This window comes from Melanerpes formicivorus, unplaced genomic scaffold (genome assembly GCF_026170545.1).
Source record: "Melanerpes formicivorus ecotype bairdi unplaced genomic scaffold, bMelFor1.0.p_v2 SCAF_33, whole genome shotgun sequence".
In the NCBI taxonomy this organism is placed as follows: Eukaryota; Metazoa; Chordata; class Aves; order Piciformes; family Picidae; genus Melanerpes; species Melanerpes formicivorus.
In genome coordinates, this window is record NW_027142385.1 from 7,316,927 (window position 1) to 7,336,000 (window position 19,074).

Genomic DNA, 19,074 nt, shown 5'->3' on the forward strand with positions numbered 1-19,074 from the left:
AGCATCACAGCAGCCAGGTGCCCTCGGCCGTGGAGAGGCTGGACAGAGCCTCCTCTCAGCTCCTGCCTCTCCTGCCATCACTCTGCAATGGCAGATGTCATCAGCCTCATAAATATAAACTGTGGGTACTGGAGCCTCGCTGTTTCCAGGGCAACCCTGCTGGCTCAGCGCCGCTGGCTCACCAGCTCCACACTCCAGCACACCAACGGCACCCACACCTCCAGCAGCTTTTCCCTGGGGTCCTTCTGTGGCCCCGTTTTGGGTGTTGAGCTGAGCAGGGAGGAGGCAGCCAGCAGAGGGGTGGATGGCTGTGAGCTGGCTGCAGGGTGCCAGGCTCGCCTCATTTGAGGTGTCTGTGGGGGGAGAGCCTGGCAGCAGCGCAGGCAGGGGGATCTCACCCAGCAACTGACCCGTGGCTCTGCCCTGAAGCTCTGCTCCTATTTATAGCTTGTGCAGCAGCACCGAGCCAAACCCCTCTGAAGCTCCATGTGGTCCCTGCCCAGGCCTCCAAGCTGCTTTTCCGTGGCTCCTGCTTCTCCTATGGGGCACCCACAGCACCCACTTCCTCCCACCCAAACAGAGCTAAGGGTGCCCAAGGCACCAGCTGCACCTGGAGAGGCACTTGGGGGGCACCCAGGGGTGTGAGGACTCGTGTGTACCCGTGGGTGTGGGTGCTCATCTATGAACCTAGGGGCTCAGGTGCCCTTGTGTGCACACGGTGGTGCTTGTCTGTGCACCCCGAGGTGCCCGTGTGTGCACCCACGGCTTCGGGTACCTGTCTGTGCACCCCGAGGTGCCCGTGCGTGCACCCAGCGGCGCAGCTGCCCACGTCTGCATGTGGGTGCTGGTCTGCAAACCCAGAGGCGCCGGCCTGCGGGTCCCCGTGCAGGCTGCCCTCACTCCCGCGGCCGTGCCCCCACCTGCTGGCGCTGTCCCGGGGCCGGGGGGCGGCCAGGCGGGGCGGAGCCCAGCCGAGCCCCCGCCCTCCCGGCAGCGTCGTTCACCGCCCCCGCCCCGCTCGGTGGCGCCCCGCGCTCGGCTCTCCCGGCCGCGCTCCGCGCTGGCGGCTCCCCGGGGCCCGATGGCCGGCGCGGTGCGGCCCCGGCCGCCGGGCAGCGCGGAGCGGTGTTGAGCGCGGACCCCGCAGCTGGGGGCCAGCGGCTCTCCGTGCGCGGCCGGCGGCGGCTATGAGCGGGGCACGATGATGATCGACACTCAGGTGAGTTCCGCGCTTCCCCCGCTCGGCTCCGGGCCGCCCCCCGAGCACTTTCTCGGAGCTCTCCAAAGCTTCCCCGGCTCCGGTGCGCAGCTGCCGCTCGGTCCCCTCCGGCAACCCGCGGCGGGGTGGGGGGACCGGGAAGGGCTCAGGGCAGCCCACGCGTGTGTCCGCCACGGGTGACTAATGCGTGTGCCGTGCCAGGGAGGGGCGTTCTCAGCCGGGGGTGTCCCGGGGGGTCTGTGGCTGCAGGTGTCCGTCCCTTGCTGCCTGCGGGTGGCGGAGGGCACCGTGGGTGTCAGCGACCCTGACCCTGCGCTGCTGCGGGAGCTTGGGCAGAGCAGAACCGGCAGCTTTACCGCCGAGGGGGTCGGTTTGTTTTGCTTTCTGGCCGTGTTATGGGTAAGTGCGGCCAGTGGAAGTGGGGATGAAGGGTTGCGAAGGAAAACAGGACAGTTTGGGATGGGGTCTGGCGGCCGGTGCGATGCTGCAGCCGTTCCTGAGCTGCTGGCAGGCTGTGAGCTGCTGCGTGTGGTGCCAGTCAGGGCTGCAGTGCTCAGGCCAAGTGGCACCTGGAGGTTCCTTATCTCTGCATGGGGCGTTCATGAGGCGAAACGAACTGAAATTGAAGAGAGGTGAGCAAATGCTCCACGTTCACAAACCCACTGGTGCTTTGGGGGTAAGGGAGGATGAAGCAAAGGCTTGAAATTTTGGGGGGGTGGGGGTGCCTCATCAGGAAGTAGCTCTCTTTATTCCTGATTCTCCTCGGACTTTGCCCTTTCTGTTTCCTTTCTTGTGTTCCCCTCCTGATATCAACCCTGGGAAGGGAAGAGAAGGGAATGGAAGGGGGAGGTCTGTGCTGCTGCCCTTGTGGGGGTGGTGGGAAGGTAAGTGGGCAGCGATGGCTCCTGGGAACCCCAGAATGAATAAAGGGAAGGGCTGATGCTGTGATGGAAAAGTGAGCTGGGATCCATTTTTGGACTGGAAAATGTGCATACCAGAGCCACCCCCTGCACCCAGTAGGTCCTTTTGGTCTGGGCCTCCTTTGCTTTGTTCCAGCCCTGTAAACAGAGCACTAAATTAGCTTTGTTGGGGGTAAGTGTGTGAGGCAGCAGCTAGTGCCAGCATGCCCCAGTGCTGGATCGTGGCTCATCCCTTGGAAAAGGGAATTGGCAACCAAAATATTGGATCCTGACCCTGGCAAGGGGTCAAGAACAAGAATACTCTGGCACCATGGGGGTGGACTGGAGACAACTGGGGGTGGACTGGAGACAATAATGTTGCTGGGAGACCCAGATGGGTGCAGAACTGTCTAGAAACGATGTCCAGAACTGAGCCTCCCCTGCTGAGGCATGCAGGTTGCATTCCTGTGGAGAGCTTTGCATTAAGGTCCTGGCTTTAACCTTCCCATCACTTCTTACCCTTCCCTCCACTTCTTACCCTTCCCTCCACGTTGTGCTTGGGGAAGCTGAGGCACGGGGAGGGCTTTGCTCCAAGCACAGGGTTCTGTGTGGTGGATGCTGTGGCGGAGAGCACAGCGTAGAAGCCTCCATTCCTCCTGCCTGAAGAGGAGGAGGACTTTGCTGTTCAAGATTGGGATGAACTGCACCCCAAGCCCCTTGTGGCTCCCAGTTCAGAGGAATTTCCAGCTGTGGCCGCACCCTGCCAGCTCTTGGGGCTGTGCAGCAACATTTTTCATGCCTCATAAATGTTCCTCTCCTTGGTTGCTAAGGGAAAGACCCACACAAACAACTGGGAAAACAAGAGTGCTGCAAAGTAAATATGCTGAGCAAACACAGGGAGATCCTCCTCCTTCATCTCTGACCTGCTTGCAGGTGTGCAGGGCGTCCTGACATGTGAAAGCAAAGCTTCCTCTGCAAGGAACCGAGACCTTGCAGGTGAGCTGGGGGCAGCAGGAGCCTCCCAGCCTGGAGCCGAGCTCCCAGCGCTTCACACTCCATCCCTCCTCTCCCTTACTGCCCGTTTGGGCTGGGGAAAGGAGCAGATGGTGGACAAGCAGTCTCTGGGCTGGCTGAGGGCAGCAGGCAGAGTGCCTGAGTGCAGGCTGGAGCGGGGCTGGCTCTGTGTCATCTGCCGTGAGAGCTGTGCCTGAGCGACTCCAACGGCCAGGAGTTAACTCCTGGTGGGGGCTGCTGCGGGTAGGAGGGCGAGCTGGCAACAAGTGATGGCAAGTGAGAGCCCAGCTGGCAGCAGGGCCGGGGAGGAAGGGGGTGGAGAGATGCAGAGTCCCTCCTCAGCGTGGTTCAGCTGCTCCATCTGGAGCTCCCACTCCTGCCTGCGTGCGCCTGCAGACAGGGCTGGTGAGACGTGAGCAGAGGATGCAGCGACTGCTGCAGGCTCCAGAATAAATCTCTGGGATGCTGTAGTGATTGATTTGACATCCTGTAGCTCAGTGCAGTTCATCTTCAGGGTCAGTTTGCTTGGAGAGGACTCTCTGTGTGTGTGTGTGTGTGTGAAGAGAGGAGAGGTTTTTCAGGGCATCTTTGGGGTTGTGCTTTTCAGTTCCTTGCAGTGCTTTGGCTGTGCCATTCCCTACGTGGAGCCCAGCTGCTGGCACTCGAGGAGCAGGGGTCCTCCTCACTTTGTGTGGTGATCTTTCAAGCAGTCTGTGCTATCCATCAATCGATGCTGGCTGTGCTTCTGATACCTTTCCCATTGCTATAGCAACACATGGCTCAGGGAGGCTGCCAGCACGCTCCCCGAGCAGAGAAACTGCTTCACCTGCCACCAAACCACAGTCACCTGTGGAGCAGGGGTGGCTTAATTGGCAACTGCCCACAGCTGCTGGGCTGGGGAGGGGGCAAACAAACTGCTCTGAGCTCTCTGGGGCTGACCCTGTGCTCCCAGGTGTTGCCACTACCTGGAGTGATAGGGTGACAGAGGACATGCATGGTCTCTACTGCCAGGGTCTGGGAGTTCTCTCCAAAGGAGACACTCGAGATGCTTGGACAAGATGATCTTTGAGGGTCCCTCCCAACCCTGTGAGTCTGGGAGTGTTGGGGGCTGTTTGTCTCTGCCCCCTCCCCTTGCCTGTAGATGTTTTTCACCTGCAGGGTCCTGATGGAGGAGAGGGGTTGTTACCTGCTTTTGCTTATTTGGTGTCTTCCTCCATCTCCTTCACACACTGTGGTCACTAAATGGCTCTGGGACACTCTTTTGCCCTGCTCTCCCTCCCCTTCTTGCTGTCCTTTGCTTGTCTGTGCAAACCAGAGGCTGTCCCCAGTCTCTCAGCTGAGAGTGGCCACCAGGACTTCTGTAGGGCTGCCTTCCCTCTGCAGAGATGCTGCTGCTGCCTCCGTGCCTGGCTTGGTGCTGGCTGGGGATGCATTTTGCATGCTGCTGTGAGCGGTGGGAGCCCTGCGTGGGCAGGCCAGGGGCTGTCCAGCCGCTCGGGGCCAAGTGGGGCTGTGCAGCAGGTGGCACTGTTGTTTTCCCTATGAGCTGCTGGTGTCTGCTGTCGTCAGAGCTGAGAAGGGTCAGTGGTGAGGAAGCTGAGGCACGGCAGGCGTCGCAGAATCAACCAGGTTGGAAGAGACCTCCAAGATCATTGGCACAGCCCAAGCTGGGCTCTGCTGCGGGCAGCAGAACTGCTCAGCAGAGCTTGATGCTTGCATCCTGCTCACCCAGGAGGAGCTGTTTGGAGGAGCTTGGTGATGAGTAGTGAGAGCCAGCTCTGCCCTTGGAGACCTGAGGTGCAACCCCAAAGCCACTGTGGGCCTGCTGTGAGACCCTCCAGCAAGGGCCACGTCCATCACTGCTTCCTCCTGTGAAATGAAAGCCCTGAGCCACAGCTGCCTGTTGTGCTTTTCCCACTGCCAACCCATCCCCCAGCTTTCCCTAGCTGTGACCTTGCCATCAGTGGTGGCTGGAGAGGTGCTTTTGCTGCTTCCAGGCTGCCACCTCCACGGTGTTGGTGTTGGTGTGGTGATATTTAAAAGCATCCACAGCTGGATGTGCTCAGCTGCTTTTCCAGTGGCTGGAGCAGTGCTGGGCAGCCAGGAGGGGCTGTGGCAGCTGCTGGCAGGCAGCTCTTTGGGTGCCCCCAGACAAATAACTGCCCAGTTTGCCCCCAGATAGACAGATACCCCAGTTTGCTCTGCCTGGAGTCAGCCCTCAGGTGCTGCAGGATCCTCTGGCAGTGCTGGAGCCTCCAGGTGTGAGGAGGTTTCCCTGCTGGGATTGCCCAGGTCCATCCAGCCTGCCTGACCCATGGTGAGGGTTCACCCAGCTGTGTTCCTTGGGGGTTTGCACTGTGAGCCACTTGGTTTCTTGGGGACCTTTTGTCTCCCAGGGCCCCTGGGAGCAGGCTCCCTGCAGGGTGTCCCTGTGGAGATTTTTCTGTGCTGTTTTTTTTCCCTCCCTTCCATTGTAAGTTTTGGCCTTGGGTCAAAGACAACGTTGGAGCTGACGTCAAAGGCTGCTTGGTGGTGGCGTGCTGGGGGGTGTCAGGCTTCCAGGCCAGAGTTCCTGCTCCCTGGAGGGCCCAGGAGTGCAGTGGGAATTCATCCCCTGCCAAGATTCACAGCCCCCCGGCGCTGCTGGGTCTGCTGAGCTGTGCTGCAGCCTGACCCCTGGGCTCCTGCCTTGCCCTGCTTGGGGCTGCTGGATGTGGAATGCTCCCTGGAGCAGCAACACAACCACAGAATGGCTTGGGTTGGAAGGGACCTTGAAGAGCATCTAGCTCCAACCTCCTGCCGTGGGCAGGGACAGCTCCCACCAGCCCAGGGTGCTCAAGGCTTTGTCCAGCCTGGCCTTGAACACCTCCAGGGAGGGGACAGCCATGAGCTCCCTGGGCAACCTGTTCCAGTGTCTGCCTCTCCTCACTGTAAAGAATTTCTTCCTAATCTCCAGTCTAGCCTTCCATCTCAGAGCCATTCCTCCTCATCCTATCCCTTGCCAAAAGTCCCTCCCCTTGTAGCCCTCTTCAGATACTGCAGGGCTGCTCTAAAGTCCTTCACCACCCTGCCTGGAGGCACTTCAAAGATGGGGAGAAGGAAGGAAGGAAGGAGGCAAGGCAAGGGGTTTGGGAGGGGAGGAAGGGGTGCAGTGATGCCCAGATGGATCACCTGCCTGCTGCAGCTCAGAGGGGTGGAGGAACCTTCCCTTGGTCTGCTCTGCTCCTGTGGAGGGTCTGGAAAACATCAGAGAGGCTTTGGATGTGGCCTCAGAGCTCTGGGATGTCAAGAGATCCCAGATAAGGCTCCACACCCTCCTGCAGGCTCTTGAGAGGAAAGAGAGGAGCAGGGAGAGGTGAGTGAGGGGTTTGATGCAGGCTGCCCAGTGCTGTTAGGAGAGGTCAGTCCTGGTGCTGCCAGAGATGTGCAGCTGTGGTGCAGGTTGTCAGCACAGCCTCAGGAGCGATGCTCTGCCACACTCACAGTGTGGCCACCTGAGCCTCCCTGCAGCCTCCCCCAGAGGCATGTGCTGGCTGAGATGGCCCTGGGGGCTGTGTCTTGGCTTCCACCCTCAGGACATCCTCTGCTCCTCTTTATCTTCCCTCCTCCATGCACTTCCCACTCTGTTTCCCACTGCCCTGCTCTGAGCACCCTGCCTGACCCGGAGGCAGGAAGCAAACCCTGCAGGGGCCAAAGGAACTCTCCTGGCTCCGTGCTGCCTGTGGCACAGGATGGGGGAGGTCAGGGTCACCTCACAGGGCAGCCTGCAGGCCCCTTTGAAATCTTGGGCAGCCACTCACCCCACCCTGCCCTGCTCTCCCTGGCTCCCACCTTGCAGCACTGTGTCTCCTGCCCACGCTGCTCGGTGCCCTGTCCCCTGCAGTCCTGGCTCTCTGCTTCCCGAGGAGGAGGTGGCAGCGGTGTGAGAAACAGCCAGGAGTGGCCAAGGTGGCACAGCAAGGTCCAGGGCCTGGTCAGGCTGTCTCCTGCTGTGTGCTCTGCTCTGGGTTTCAGGGAAGAGGAACACAGCCAGCCCTGGGCTGCTCTCCAAGGGGCAGCTCCTGGTGGGAGGGGATGCAGAAGGCTTCCCGTGGCAGTGGTGGTGAAGGTGTGCAGGAGCTTTGGCTGTGCAGGGCCAGGAAAGCACTGCAGCCTGAGCTGTGGGGCAGGTCTGGGGGCTGCACACCAGGAGGCTGGAGGAGCAGGGGGATGTCCTTTCCCTGGGTGGCTTCTTCTTTCCCCTGGGAGAAGTCCCACATTAGCTGCCTCCTTCTCCTCCCCATAGAAATGCTCACTGCTCCTGGCTGCTTGAGGGCCCTGTTGTGCTTGGCAGAGGTTGAAAGCCTCAGCAGGCTTCAAACCCTCCTGTTCAGCATTTCCATGGTGACAGGCAGGCGCTTCTGCTGGCTCTGCTGTCCTCGGTGGCACCAGAACAACAAGGCTGGGGCAAGTGGGGCTTGCAAGTCAGACCTCCTGACCCCACAGCCTTAGCCCAGTGCAAGGGAATCCCTCAGTACCTTCCTTCCCCAGTGCTCATGGTGGGCAGTTTATTTCCCCCTCTGTGGGATGAGCAGTAAAAGGAGGAAGGGTTTGGGTTTGGGTTTGGGGAGCTGTGTCCAGCCTGCTGCATGGCACTGGCTGGGGGGGAGCCTGCAGTGTGTCCCCTGACAAAGAGCCCATCCTGTGCCTCTGAGCTCATAACCCCCCCTGGGAAACATCAGGGCTGGCAATTTGCAGTGCTGTGTGAGGAGCTAATTAAAGGGAAGGGAAGGGGAGATGACTGATCAATGCTTCCACAGGCTGGGGAGGGCATTTCTGCTGGTGGAAAGGTGTTTATCTCCCCACTGCTGCAGACCCTCCTCAGGTTAACCAGGTAATAAAATCATGGAATGGGTTGGGTTGGAAGGGACCTTCAAGATCATCCAGTTCCAGTCCCCTGCTGTGGGCAGGGACACCTCCCACCAGCCCAGGCTGCTCAAAGCCTCACCCAGCCTGGCCTTGAGCACCTCCAGGGATGAGGCATCCACAACCTCTCTGGACAGCCTGTCCCAGTGTTCCACCATCCTGTTCCACCATCCTGTTCCACCACCATCATGGTAAAGAACTTCTTCCTGATGTCCAATCTAAATCAGTTTCAAACCATTGTCCCTTGCCCCATCACCACAGAGCCTTACAGAGTCCCCCCCCAGCTTTCCTGTAGCCCCCTTCAGGTACTGGAAGTCTTTTTTCCAGTGGTGCCAAGCGACAGGACAAGGGGCAACAGGCACAGGCTTGGACACAGGAAGCTCATGGGGAGGATCTTCTTCACTTTGAGGGTGGTGGGACACTGGAACAGGCTGCCCAGAGAGGTGATGGAGCCTCCATCTCTGCCTGGGTGCTGACCCTGCTGTAGCTGGGTGGTTTGACTTGATCCCCAGCGGTCCCTTCCAGTGCCTGCCATCCTGTGAAGTCACCCAGCACCTCCTGGAGGTGGGCACTGCCCTGGGTGGCTCTGGCTGCTCGTGCAAGTGCCCTCTGCAGCGCTCCCAGTGCTGCCTGCAAGGCTGTTTAGTTAATAGGATTGTGAAGCTTTCCTGTCGTTAGGCAACAGAAATCAATGGTGGCCCCCGGGGCTCAGCTCCATCCCATTGGCATCCATCTGGCTGTGTGGCCAGGCCCTGGGGCGGTGCTGTGCCACCTCCCCTGCTGGGGTGGCCTCCTGCAAAGGCAGAGAGAGGATGCTCTTGGTCCACCGGTGCCAGCTGGTGTTTGTCCAGCTGCAGAGGTGCTGGTGGGTGCAGAGCCTGGCACCACACAGGCACTCAGGGTGCTGGATGGTGTTGCCCAGCTCCCATGGCCCTGCTGCTGGGCCAAGCACTTTCTCTTTCTCCACCCAACAGTGGTGGCTTGGCCAAGAAGCTGAGAGCAGGAATCACTCTGCAAATGCCTGGGGGGGCTCCCCCCTCCTCTCTCTGTGAGGAGGTGTCTGCAGAGGGTTGGAAGGGTGGCTTCTTCATCCGTGCAATGCAGAGGGAGCTCACAACTTGCCATCCCCCACATCCAGCAGGCTCCCAGCCCCTGGGGGGCTGCAGAACTGGAAGGGGATGGGGTTTGGGGGCTGCAGCCCCCTCCATGATGGGCTGCACGTCTGTGCTGTGCTGGGGCCAGGCCTGGGAGAGCTGAGGTCTGGCCACAGCCCTCGGGGAGGTCAGGGAGCAGCCTCTCAGCTCTCTGGACTGTGTCCATGGGCTCAGTCTGGTGGGAAACTGAGATGAGTGTTGGGATGAACTAGGAAGGGGTGCTGGGGGCAGCTGTGGACTGCAGGGGTCTGTCCTCCTTGCCCTCCAGCAGTGTGGTGATACTTGGGGCATGAGGGGAGTGGGAAGCTGCTCCCTGAGGTCAGTCTGGGGAGGGAGTCCCTGGGGAAGCAGCTGGTGCAGTGGCTGCTGGGGAGCAGTGGGTGTCCTTTCTTGAGGCTCCCCAGCCCGGGGGCACCTGGGGGCTGGCTGCTGTGCTGGTGTCCCCAGCCTGTCCCTCTCTCCAGGGGGAAGGTGCTTATGGAAACTCAGTCAACTGTTGCCATGACAGCCTGGAGCTGGGCTCGCTCCCGGCGCCCTGCCCGCCCTGCCAGCTCCGTGTCTCCAGCTCCCATGGGACTGATGTCACCAGGATAAAGCACTTCCAGAGCAGGATGAGGCAGCTGGAGCACAGGCAGCAGAGCTCTTTCATCCTGCTGCTGCAGGGAGGTGGGCTTGGAAGCAGGAAGGAGGAGTGTAGCTACCTGATGATCCCTGCCCTGTGGGGGAGAGGAGGTCCTCAGTCTCATTTGCATCCCCATGAGCTGCACCTCTGGTCCCCGTTGCTGCAGTGACTGTCTCCATGGAGACTGCTCCAGCACAGCCACATCGTGGGGACCACAGAGGGGGAGGCCACGGGGAAGCCTCTCTACCAAAAGGGTTCTCAGAGACTGGAGCAGGCTGCTCAGGGCAGTGGTTGAGTCTCCCCATCCCTGGGGGTATGTAGCAGCCATCCAGCTGTGGTGCTCCAGGCATGGTGTAGTAGTGGCCCTGGCAGAGTTAGGTACCATGGGGAAGCTTCTCAAAGACTGGAGCAGGCTGCCCAAGGAAGTGATTGAATCTCTCCATCCCTGGGGGTGTTGAAAAGCCATCCAGCTGTGGTTGAATCTCTCCATCCCTGGGGGTATGCAGAAGCCATCCAGCTGTGGTGCTCCAGGCATGGTGTAATAATGGCCCTGGCAGAGTTAGATACCATGGGGAAGCTTCTCAAAGGGTTCTCAGAGACTGGAGCAGGCTGCCCAGGGAAGTGATTGAATCTCTCCATCCCTGGGGGTGTTGAAAAGCCATCCAGCTGTGGTTGAATCTCCCCATCCCTGGGGGTATGTAGAATCCATCCAGCTGTGGTGCTCCAGGCATGGTGTAGTAGTGGCCCTGGCAGAGTTAGATACCATGGGGAAGCCTCTCAAAGACTAGAGCAGGCTGCCCAGGGCAGTGGTTGAGTCTCCCCATCCCTGGGGGTATGTGGAAGCCATGCAGCTGCGGGATCAGATGCAGGCTGTGGTGCAGCAGTGGCCCTGGTGGAGTCAGGGAATGGTTGGAACTGATGATTTTGATCTTTCCCTCATCCCCCTCCCCACTGGGAGGTGCTGGCTCCCAGGGTGCTCTCTCAGCTCCCAGGGGAGAGTGGAAATTGAAAATCCCTCAAGTGGGGAATGTGTGGAGGAATCCCAGGAACACTAATTGGCTTCCCCCCCACCCCACCCCCTCCGCCCTTGAAGGCTTGTTGGCTCTGGCTCCCTGTCTGTAATTGCTACTCTGCACCTATTAAAAGGCATCTCAGGCTTCACAGGGGCTTGATTGCAAATTAATTTTGCATATGTGTCTATTCTGGGGAGCAGGGGAGGTGATGCAGCTCAGGGTGCTGGGTGCCAGATGGGCTTTCCACGGGGGTGAGTTGTGTCCTCGCCGAGAGTAGCTCCCAGGGAGCCACGGGAGGCTGCTTCAAACAGCACCCTGAAAGCAAGGCTGCAGGTGCAGCCAGGGGGGGTTTGGTCTCCTCACTCATTTGGGACAAGGGAGAAAGGATTTCAAGTGGGATGCACAGAGGAAGGTGCCAAGGTGCCTTCAGTTTTCACTGAGGATCACGGAATCAGCTTGGCTGGAAAAGAACTTTAAGGGAGTTCTTAGAAGGGCTTCTTGTGCCGGGGTGAGGGAAGGGACTGCAGCTTGAGGGGGGCAGATTTAGCCTGGAGATGAGGAGGAAATTCTTTACAGTGAGGGTGAGGAGACACTGGAAGAGGCTGTGGATGCTCCTTCCTTGGAGGTGTTCAGGGCCAGGCTGGATGAGGCTTCTGAGCAGCCTGGGCTGGTGGGAGGTGTCCCTGGCCATGGGAGGTGTCCCTGGCCATGGCAGGGGGGTTGGAACTGGATGAGCTTTAAGGTCCCTTCCAACCCAACCCAACCTCTGAATCATTGAATCCAAGCACAGGCTTGGAAAACTCACACTCAGTGTTCTGCCTGCTGCTGGTCTCCTGGAAGTGCCATGGGGCTTCCCTCTCCACACCTGTGCCCTGCCCCTGCCTCTCCAAATCTCCCCCCAGGCCTCTCCCCATGGCAGCTTTCTTCAGAGGGCTGCTGGCAGGTTGGGATTGCTGTGCCTCCAGGAGCAGATTTCCTCTTTCTGATGCTGAGAAGCATCAAAGGGGAAGAGCTGCTGGGATTTTTCCATTTGCCTTTCACTCCTCAGGCAGCTTTGTTTCCTCTTTGCTTTCCTGTCAGCCTGGCAGAGTGAGAACACAGCAGCGAGTTCTGTGTCCTTTCTCTTGGAGAGCAGCATTCCCAGGCAAGAGCAGGATGCTGTGGGCTTGGGAGCTGCAGTTTCCTTTGACAAACAAACTTCCCATTGTTCCTGCTGGGGAGTTTGCTTCAGTTGTGTGGAAGTCTTTGATGCTGGACTGCATCAAGCCTTGGAGTCAGCCTTCCTTAGGTGGCCTTCACCCTCCTGAGTCACTTGGTGTGTGGAAGTGACCAGCGTGGTGGGAGAGGCTGGTCACTGGCTCTTGGAGCAAGCTGGATGCTTATGCCATGGACTAAGATCCTCCTGGGCATGAGTGCATGGGGAAGAGTGTGGCCAGCAGGTCGAGGGAGGTTCTCCTCCCCCTCTACTCTGCCCTGGTGAGGCCATGTGTGGAGTATTTGGTCCAGTTTGGGGCTCTCCAATTCAAGAGGGACTGGAGAGAGTCCAGTGGAGGCTCTGAGGATGATGAAGGGACTGAGAGAGTCCAGTGGAGGCTCTGAGGATGATGAAGGGACTGGAGAGAGTCCAGTGGAGGCTCTGAGGATGATGAAGGGACTGAGAGAGTCCAGTGGAGGCTCTGAGGATGATGAAGGGACTGAGAGAGTCCAGTGGAGGCTCTGAGGATGATGAAGGGACTGAGAGAGTCCAGTGGAGGCTCTGAGGATGATGAAGGGACTGGAGAGAGTCCAGTGGAGGCTCTGAGGATGATGAAGGGACTGAGAGAGTCCAGTGGAGGCTCTGAGGATGATGAAGGGACTGGAGCATCTCTCCTGTGAGGAAAGGCTGAGAGACCTGGGGCTGTTTAGCCTGGAGAAGGGAAGACTGAGAGGAGATCTTATTAATGCTTATAGGTACCTGAGGGGTGGGGGTCAGGAAGGTGCCAGGCTCCTTTCAGTGGTGTCCTGACTAGGGGCAGTGGATGCAAACTGGAACCCAGGAGGTTCCACCTCAGCATGAGGTTTAACTTCTTTGGTGTGAGGCTGCTGGAGCCCTGGAGCAGGCTGCCAGAGAGCTTGTGGAGGCTCCTTCTCTGGAGGCTTCCAAGCCTCATCTGGATGTGCTCCTGTGTGCCCTGCCCTGGGTGATGCTGCTTTAGCAGGAGGGTTGGACTGGGTGATCTCCAGAGGTCCCTTCCAGCTCTCCCCTTCTATGGCTCTGTGGATTTGTCACTGAAGCCTGCAGCACCTGTGGAGAGCTCCAGGCACGATCCCTCACACACCCAAGCAGGGCAGCTGGGGCTGCTCACACCTCTCAGCCCTCCTCCATGAAGGACTGGGTGCACTTCCCAGGGCAGGAGTCAGGCTGTGCCTGGGGGGCAGCAGCAGAGCCCTTGGGAGCAGGCTGCACCCAGCAGGGGGATCACAAATCTATTTGCCCTGCAGTTGCTCTTCTCCTGCCAAGACTCCTACTGGAAAACAGAGTTCTCCCAGTACTGGTTGCCAAGCAGTGAGGTCCCATGATGGCCTTTATCTGCTCAGCTGGAGCTGCAGGAAACAATAAAGCTCCAGTGCAAAATGAAATGAAGAGGAATCAGTGGCTGTGCTGGGGCTTCCCTGGCTGCCAGGAGCGGGGTAAGGTGATACCAGGGGGAGGCTTCTCCTCCTCCACCCCTTGCAGGGCTTCCCCCACAGCTTGGGCTGGCACAGGCTCCTGGTGGGCTCCAGCAGTGAGTTAGCCCTGTGCTGGTGGGGATGGACCTCCTGTGAGCCATGCAGTGCTGGGGGTGAGGAGCTTGGCTGCTGCTGGAGGCTCTGGGATGGTGGCAGGGACTCCACTGGTGGCAGCCAGACTGCAGGAGGAGTAGGATGAGGCTGTCGCTCGGAGAGCTGCGTGGGATCATCCTGGCTGGGCTGGCTGGATGCTGGGGGAGCCTTTGCCTTGCACCTTTGCTGGAAACAAAGAACTCCTGGTGGGGAACTGTTCAAAAGCACTGCACCAAGTGTCAGTTGAAGGACCCTTACGGTCCCCAGGGCCTTGGGCAGGTGTCTGGGGACTCTGGTGGGTGGATGTGCTTGAGCTGGCCCCTGGTGAGGAGGGGAATGTTCCACACTGTCTCTGGGGCTCTTTGCATGGTGACAGCATCTGGCTGGGTGCCTCTGGCCAAAGTCCTCCATGCACAGCAGCTCTCATGTCCCATCAGCCCCCACCTGCTGTGCCCTGCTGCTGCTGGTTTGAGGGGGGAGCAGCTCTTCATCTTCTCCTCCTCTGCTGCTCTGCCTGGCACCTCTCCTGGCACCCTGCACTTGTAGTTTTGCTCTCCATCCCAGCCTGGTTTTGACTCTTCCAGAAGGATTATCCCTTTGGCACCTTCACACTGCCTGGTGGGAAGCTGGGGGGCTCTGGGGACCAGCAGGACGAACTGAGCCCCTGCCAGAAGTGTGTGCTCCATGGCAGCAACCTCTGCCACCTGTCCCTTGCTGTTGCCCTGAGGTCCAGGGGAGCCCTGCAGCCCCAGGCACCAGCAGGTGATGGAACTCCCACACCACCTTTGCAGATCCTCCTGTTCCCAAGGGAAAGACCAGCCACTGAACAGGGTGAGAGGTGGGTCCCTGGGGATGTTTTCCATGGAAACTCTGGTGCTTGAGTGTGAAAGCTGTGTCCTTTCCAGGCTGCTGGTGCAGTCACTTGAGGCTGCTTGGAAGGTGCAATCCCAGCTGGCCAAGCCCCAGCTCCTTGCTGCAGGGGGTTATTGGAAAGCTGTGCTCTGCCAGCCTGCTGCTGCAGGGAGGGGAGCAGCCCCAGCTGGGGCTGAAGCATGGCTTTGAGTCACCTTTCCTGGAGCCAGAGCTGTGGGTGCTGCCCATGCTGGGGGCAGATTCTGATGTGGTGTGAAAGCTGGGACTCTCCTCCATGGGAGCACACCTTGGCTTGAGTCACCAGGACACCAGGTGTGGAGAGGGACAGTGGCCAGGCATGCTGTGCCAGGGAGAGGTCACTGGATGTGAGGAACAATTTCTTTGCAGCAAGAGTGGTCAGGGACTGGCACAGGCTGCCCAGGGAGGTGGTGGAGTCCCCATGCCTGGAGGTGTTCAGAAGCCTGTGGCCATGGCACTTGGGGGCCGTGGTTTGGTGGCCCTGGTGGTGTTGGTTGATGGTTGGATTTGGATGCTCTTGGAGGTCCTTTCCAACCAAAACAACTCTGTGATTCCCTATTGCTTTGTCCATGTGCTGTAGCTGTCACCTCCCTTCTCTCCTCCCCACTGAAACCATTCCTGGGGCTGCTGCAGTGTTGCCCTCTGCATCCTGTGCTGCTGCTCTCAGCCAGATGCTAGCTGGAAAAAGCTAATTTCCAGTTAAAACTTTTTTTCCTGGAGGGTTTATCCTTCTCTGGGCTCGTTCCAGGCTTGCCCAGTAGCTCCCATTCCCACAGCATGTCAGCACTGGGTTTTCTCAGCCTTGTGTTTCCCATGGGAATGAAGTGCTGGACCCCTCTGTGGTCCCAGAGTGCTGGGAAGGTGCCCAGCTCCCCCTGCAAGCAGCACAGAGGATCTGTGTGTGTGAGATCCATCTAACCCCAGCACCTCAGCCCTCTCTGGCTCCTGTGGGAATGCCTCAGCACAGCAGGGAGGCCAGGACGGAGCAGGGCTGGTGCTGGCTGGGTGCTGAGCAGGGCTGGCCAAGCCCAGCTTACCTAACACCTTTGGAATGCCTGGCTCAGCCCAGCTCAGCAGGGCTCCTCGGCTCTGCTCCCAGTCCCAGGCACGCTGTGAGCCAGGCTGGTGGCCTCAGGCAGTGCCTGGCTTTGGGAAAACTGGGACAGGGCTGAACCATCCCAGACTTTTGCCCTGCATGTGGCAAAGGGCAGCCCCAAGATAGGACCTGCTGGTGCACTGGGGTGGTGGGAAGCCACCCCAAACAGCCTGCCTGGAGCAGGGTCTGCTTGCCCCATTTGTGTCTTTCCCAGGGAGGTGGTGGCAGGTGCCAGGCTCCCCTGGCAAAGCTTCCCACACAGAATTGACCTGCAAGCAACCACAGAATGGTTTGAGCTGGAAGGGATCTTCAAGACCACCCAGTTCCAACCCCCTGCCATGGGCAGGGACACCTTCCACCAGCCCAGGTTGTCCAAAGCCTCATCCAGCCTGGTCTTCAGCTCTTCCAGGGCTGAGGGGTCCACAACTTTTCTGGACAACCTGTTCCAGAGTCTCCCCACCCTCACATCAAACAGCTTCTTCCCAATGTCCAACCTACATCTCCCCTGCTCCAGTTTCAATCCCTTCCCTGCCCTGTCCTGTCACTACAAGCCCTTCTAGAAAGTCCCTCTCCAGCTTGAGCTACTGGAAGGCTGCTCTAAGGTCTCCCCAGAGCCTTCTCCAGATATCCCAACCCATGGCATTTGTCTTCACCCTCACAGTGAAGAGCTATGGTCAGCAACACTCCCTGCCTTCGGTGCCAGGCTGCATTGTCAGTGCCACAAGGCTCCCAAGTGCTCACTGGGTGTGAATTACTTAAGCCTCACCGTGCTCCTTGGAGTAGAGGAGGGCAGAATCACAGAGGCATTCGGGTTGGAAAAGACCCTCAGGATCACCAAGTCCATTGGGCACTGCCTGACAATGGAAAGCAAGGGATGGGAGAAGAGCAGGAAAGGAAAGGGGAGGCTCCAGCCCAGATCACTCAAGCTCTCTTGCCTCACACCCTCTCATCCTTCCAGCCCTGCCTGTCTGCCTGCACCAGAGCCGGAGGGAACCGCTGTAGCTGCTGCTGCAGACGAGGATTGATCCTAATCGGCAGCCCGCAGCGGCAGGCAGGACCTGTTGTGTCCGGCGGAGACAATGCGCGGCTTTTGCGAGCGCCGCGCATGTCGATGAGGCTGAGGTAAAACCCCAAACAGCAAACCAGCCCCCGCCCGCCGGGGCGAAAAAAAACCCCGACCCCAACAAAAAAAACCCAAACAGCAGAAAAGAGCAGCGGGAACCAGGCTCCCAGCTTGGCCGGGAGGGAGAGGAGAGGCTGTGGCGAGGCTGGCAGAGGGCTGTGGAGTCCCTGGGAGCAGCGGCGGCTCGGCGCACACAGGCGCACTGCCTCACACAGGCGCACACCCGGCAGCTCTTGGTGCAGCTCCTCCAGCTCTTCTGATTCACGAGGAAGGAAATAAGACCTCTGAGAGCAGCAGCAGCAGCAGCGGCAGCACTTGGGGGAGATGTGCTGACCCACCCCAAAAAAGGGAGAAATTAATTGAATAGATGTAATACATTGCTTACAAAATCATTGAGCGAGGAGCGAGCTCCGGGCTGGGCTCTTTGTGTTTGTTTTGCTGCCTTGGGCTGGATCTGCTCCTGGAAAAGGGAGTGGTGGAGGAGAGAAAGAAGAATGAGCAGCCCCTCCGTGCCTGGGAAGATGGAGGCAAAACCTTTGTTCAACGTGCAGAAGGCTCTGGTGCAGCCGGTGCAGATGTGCATGTTGGACATCCCCCTCAGCGTGCAGGACGATGATGTGAGTAGAAAAGGCGAGGGAGCCGCCGGCTGCCAAGGGATGGGGGAGGGTGTGCGAGGGGGCAGAGAGGTGCTGGGACCCCACCCCGGCGCTCTCCGGGGCTGGTGAACTTGTGGTGAAGTTAAAAGACGCCAGGAGCTGGCACCGCCTTCAGCGGTGACTGTTTCCTCTTTCGGGCGGTGTGCTTTGAGGCAGACCGTGTCTGGCACTTGCCAAATCCAGGGCACCAAAACGAAAGGAGGAGTTTGGGAGGGGAGGGGAAGCCTTCCCAGCCGGCAGCAGGCTGGGAGCAGGAAGGATGCTTGCTGGCTGTGTCCTGGCTCTGCTGCCTGCTGGGTGTGATAACCTGGGAGGCAGCGATGGGCTCCGGAGCTCAACTCTGCCTCTGGGCGCCCTGGCGGTTGCCCTGCCTGGTGTCTGCCATCTGGGTGGGCATCCGTCCTGCCCTCTGGCTCTGCTGCTGTGCTGCAGCTGTCACCCAGTGCAGGGTTTGCTCCATGATGCAAAAATTAGCCTGGGTTGCAGCAGTGAGGAGGAGGTTCCCTGGCGTGCTGGGGTCAGGGGATTCCTGGGGAGGGCTCCTCTTCCCACCTTGACTCTGCCCCTGGCAGAATCACACCCTCAGGCTGACCATGCAGGAAGGAAATCCTGTGGCAGAGCTACTGGAGAGCCCAGAATGAGAGGGGCAGTGGTTTCCAGAGGTGCTGGGTGGTGAGCAGTCAGTGTCCTGCCTGTGGCAGGGGCTTGGGTGTGAGCCAGGTGCTGGTGCTTTGATTGTTCTGGGAGCAGGGGGAGCACATCTCCTGGCTGTGTGTGCCCTGTGCTGGTGCTGTCACTGCAGGAGCCTTCAGTCTGGGTTTTCTGGATGGCAAGCAGCTGATGTCTCCCAGGCAGTGTTGCCTTCTCTCCATTATCCTGCGTGTTTAAAGAGGTGAAATGACAGCACAGGAACAGCCTCACCTCCCTGGGAGGAGGGAGGACTTTTCCTGCAGGCTGCTGTGTTGGATCTCAGCAGGGCTGGGAAGCCCCAGCTCAGCAGCCTGCAAGTGGCTCTGCAGGGACAGGGGACTTGCAGGGAGCTACCTATATTTAGAAGCACCCCAGGGCATGGCTGGGATCTGTGATGTTGCTGCACTAATGAGGCTACCTGTGGCCACTGCAGAGCTGTGCTGGGGGTGGGAAATGCACCTCAGAAGCACCAGTGGGAAGGAGGGAGAGCAGCCAGGCGTGGGGAGGTGCCTGCAATGGCTGAGCCGGTGGCTGGATGCTTTCTTCTCCTTTAGCTTCATTGGTGTGGTTTGGTGGCAGCTTTCTCAGGGCTCATGCCACACGGTGCCCTGGGCACTGCCACCTGCTGCTGGGCTTCCCTGCAGCCCTGTGCTGCAGCCCTGGGGATCCTCAGGCTTTACCTGGCCCAGATGGAGGTTTCCCTCCTTGCAGAGGGGAAATCCTGGGCTGGAGACCTGGCTAGAGGGATGCCCTGGCACTGAGTGGCTTGGAAATGACCTCCACCTGCTAAGCTTCTGCCCTGTTTTGTTGCAGAAGAGCAGAGTGCTTTGCAAGGTGGCTGTGCCCCCTGGCAGAGGGGAGGGAGGTTTTGCTTGGGTGGCTCTCTAACAATTCCTGCTGGCCCTTTGGCAGCTGCTGGGTCACAGCCAGTGCTGGGAGCTGTGCAGGGCACTGCTCACTGCTGTGGCTCACTGGGGCGTCCCCAGCCCC

At 59.4% G+C, this 19,074-nt stretch overlaps 1 protein-coding gene across 2 annotated transcripts in view; it reads left to right on the forward strand.

The window, feature by feature from the left end:
- Window positions 1-1,087: 1,087 nt before the first annotated feature.
- RALGDS (ral guanine nucleotide dissociation stimulator) overlaps window positions 1,088-19,074 on the forward strand; it is a 64,061-nt gene continuing 46,074 nt past the window's right edge. Inside the window, exon 1 of one of the 2 annotated variants that reach the window (XM_068155928.1) lies at window positions 1,088-1,219. In XM_068155928.1, the coding sequence (XP_068012029.1) occupies window positions 1,202-1,219 (18 nt within the window). In that variant the 5' untranslated portion in view covers window positions 1,088-1,201. Of the gene's footprint in view, window positions 1,220-16,686; window positions 17,356-19,074 lie in introns of those variants that run through there. The other variant, XM_068155926.1, reaches the window with a different exon arrangement.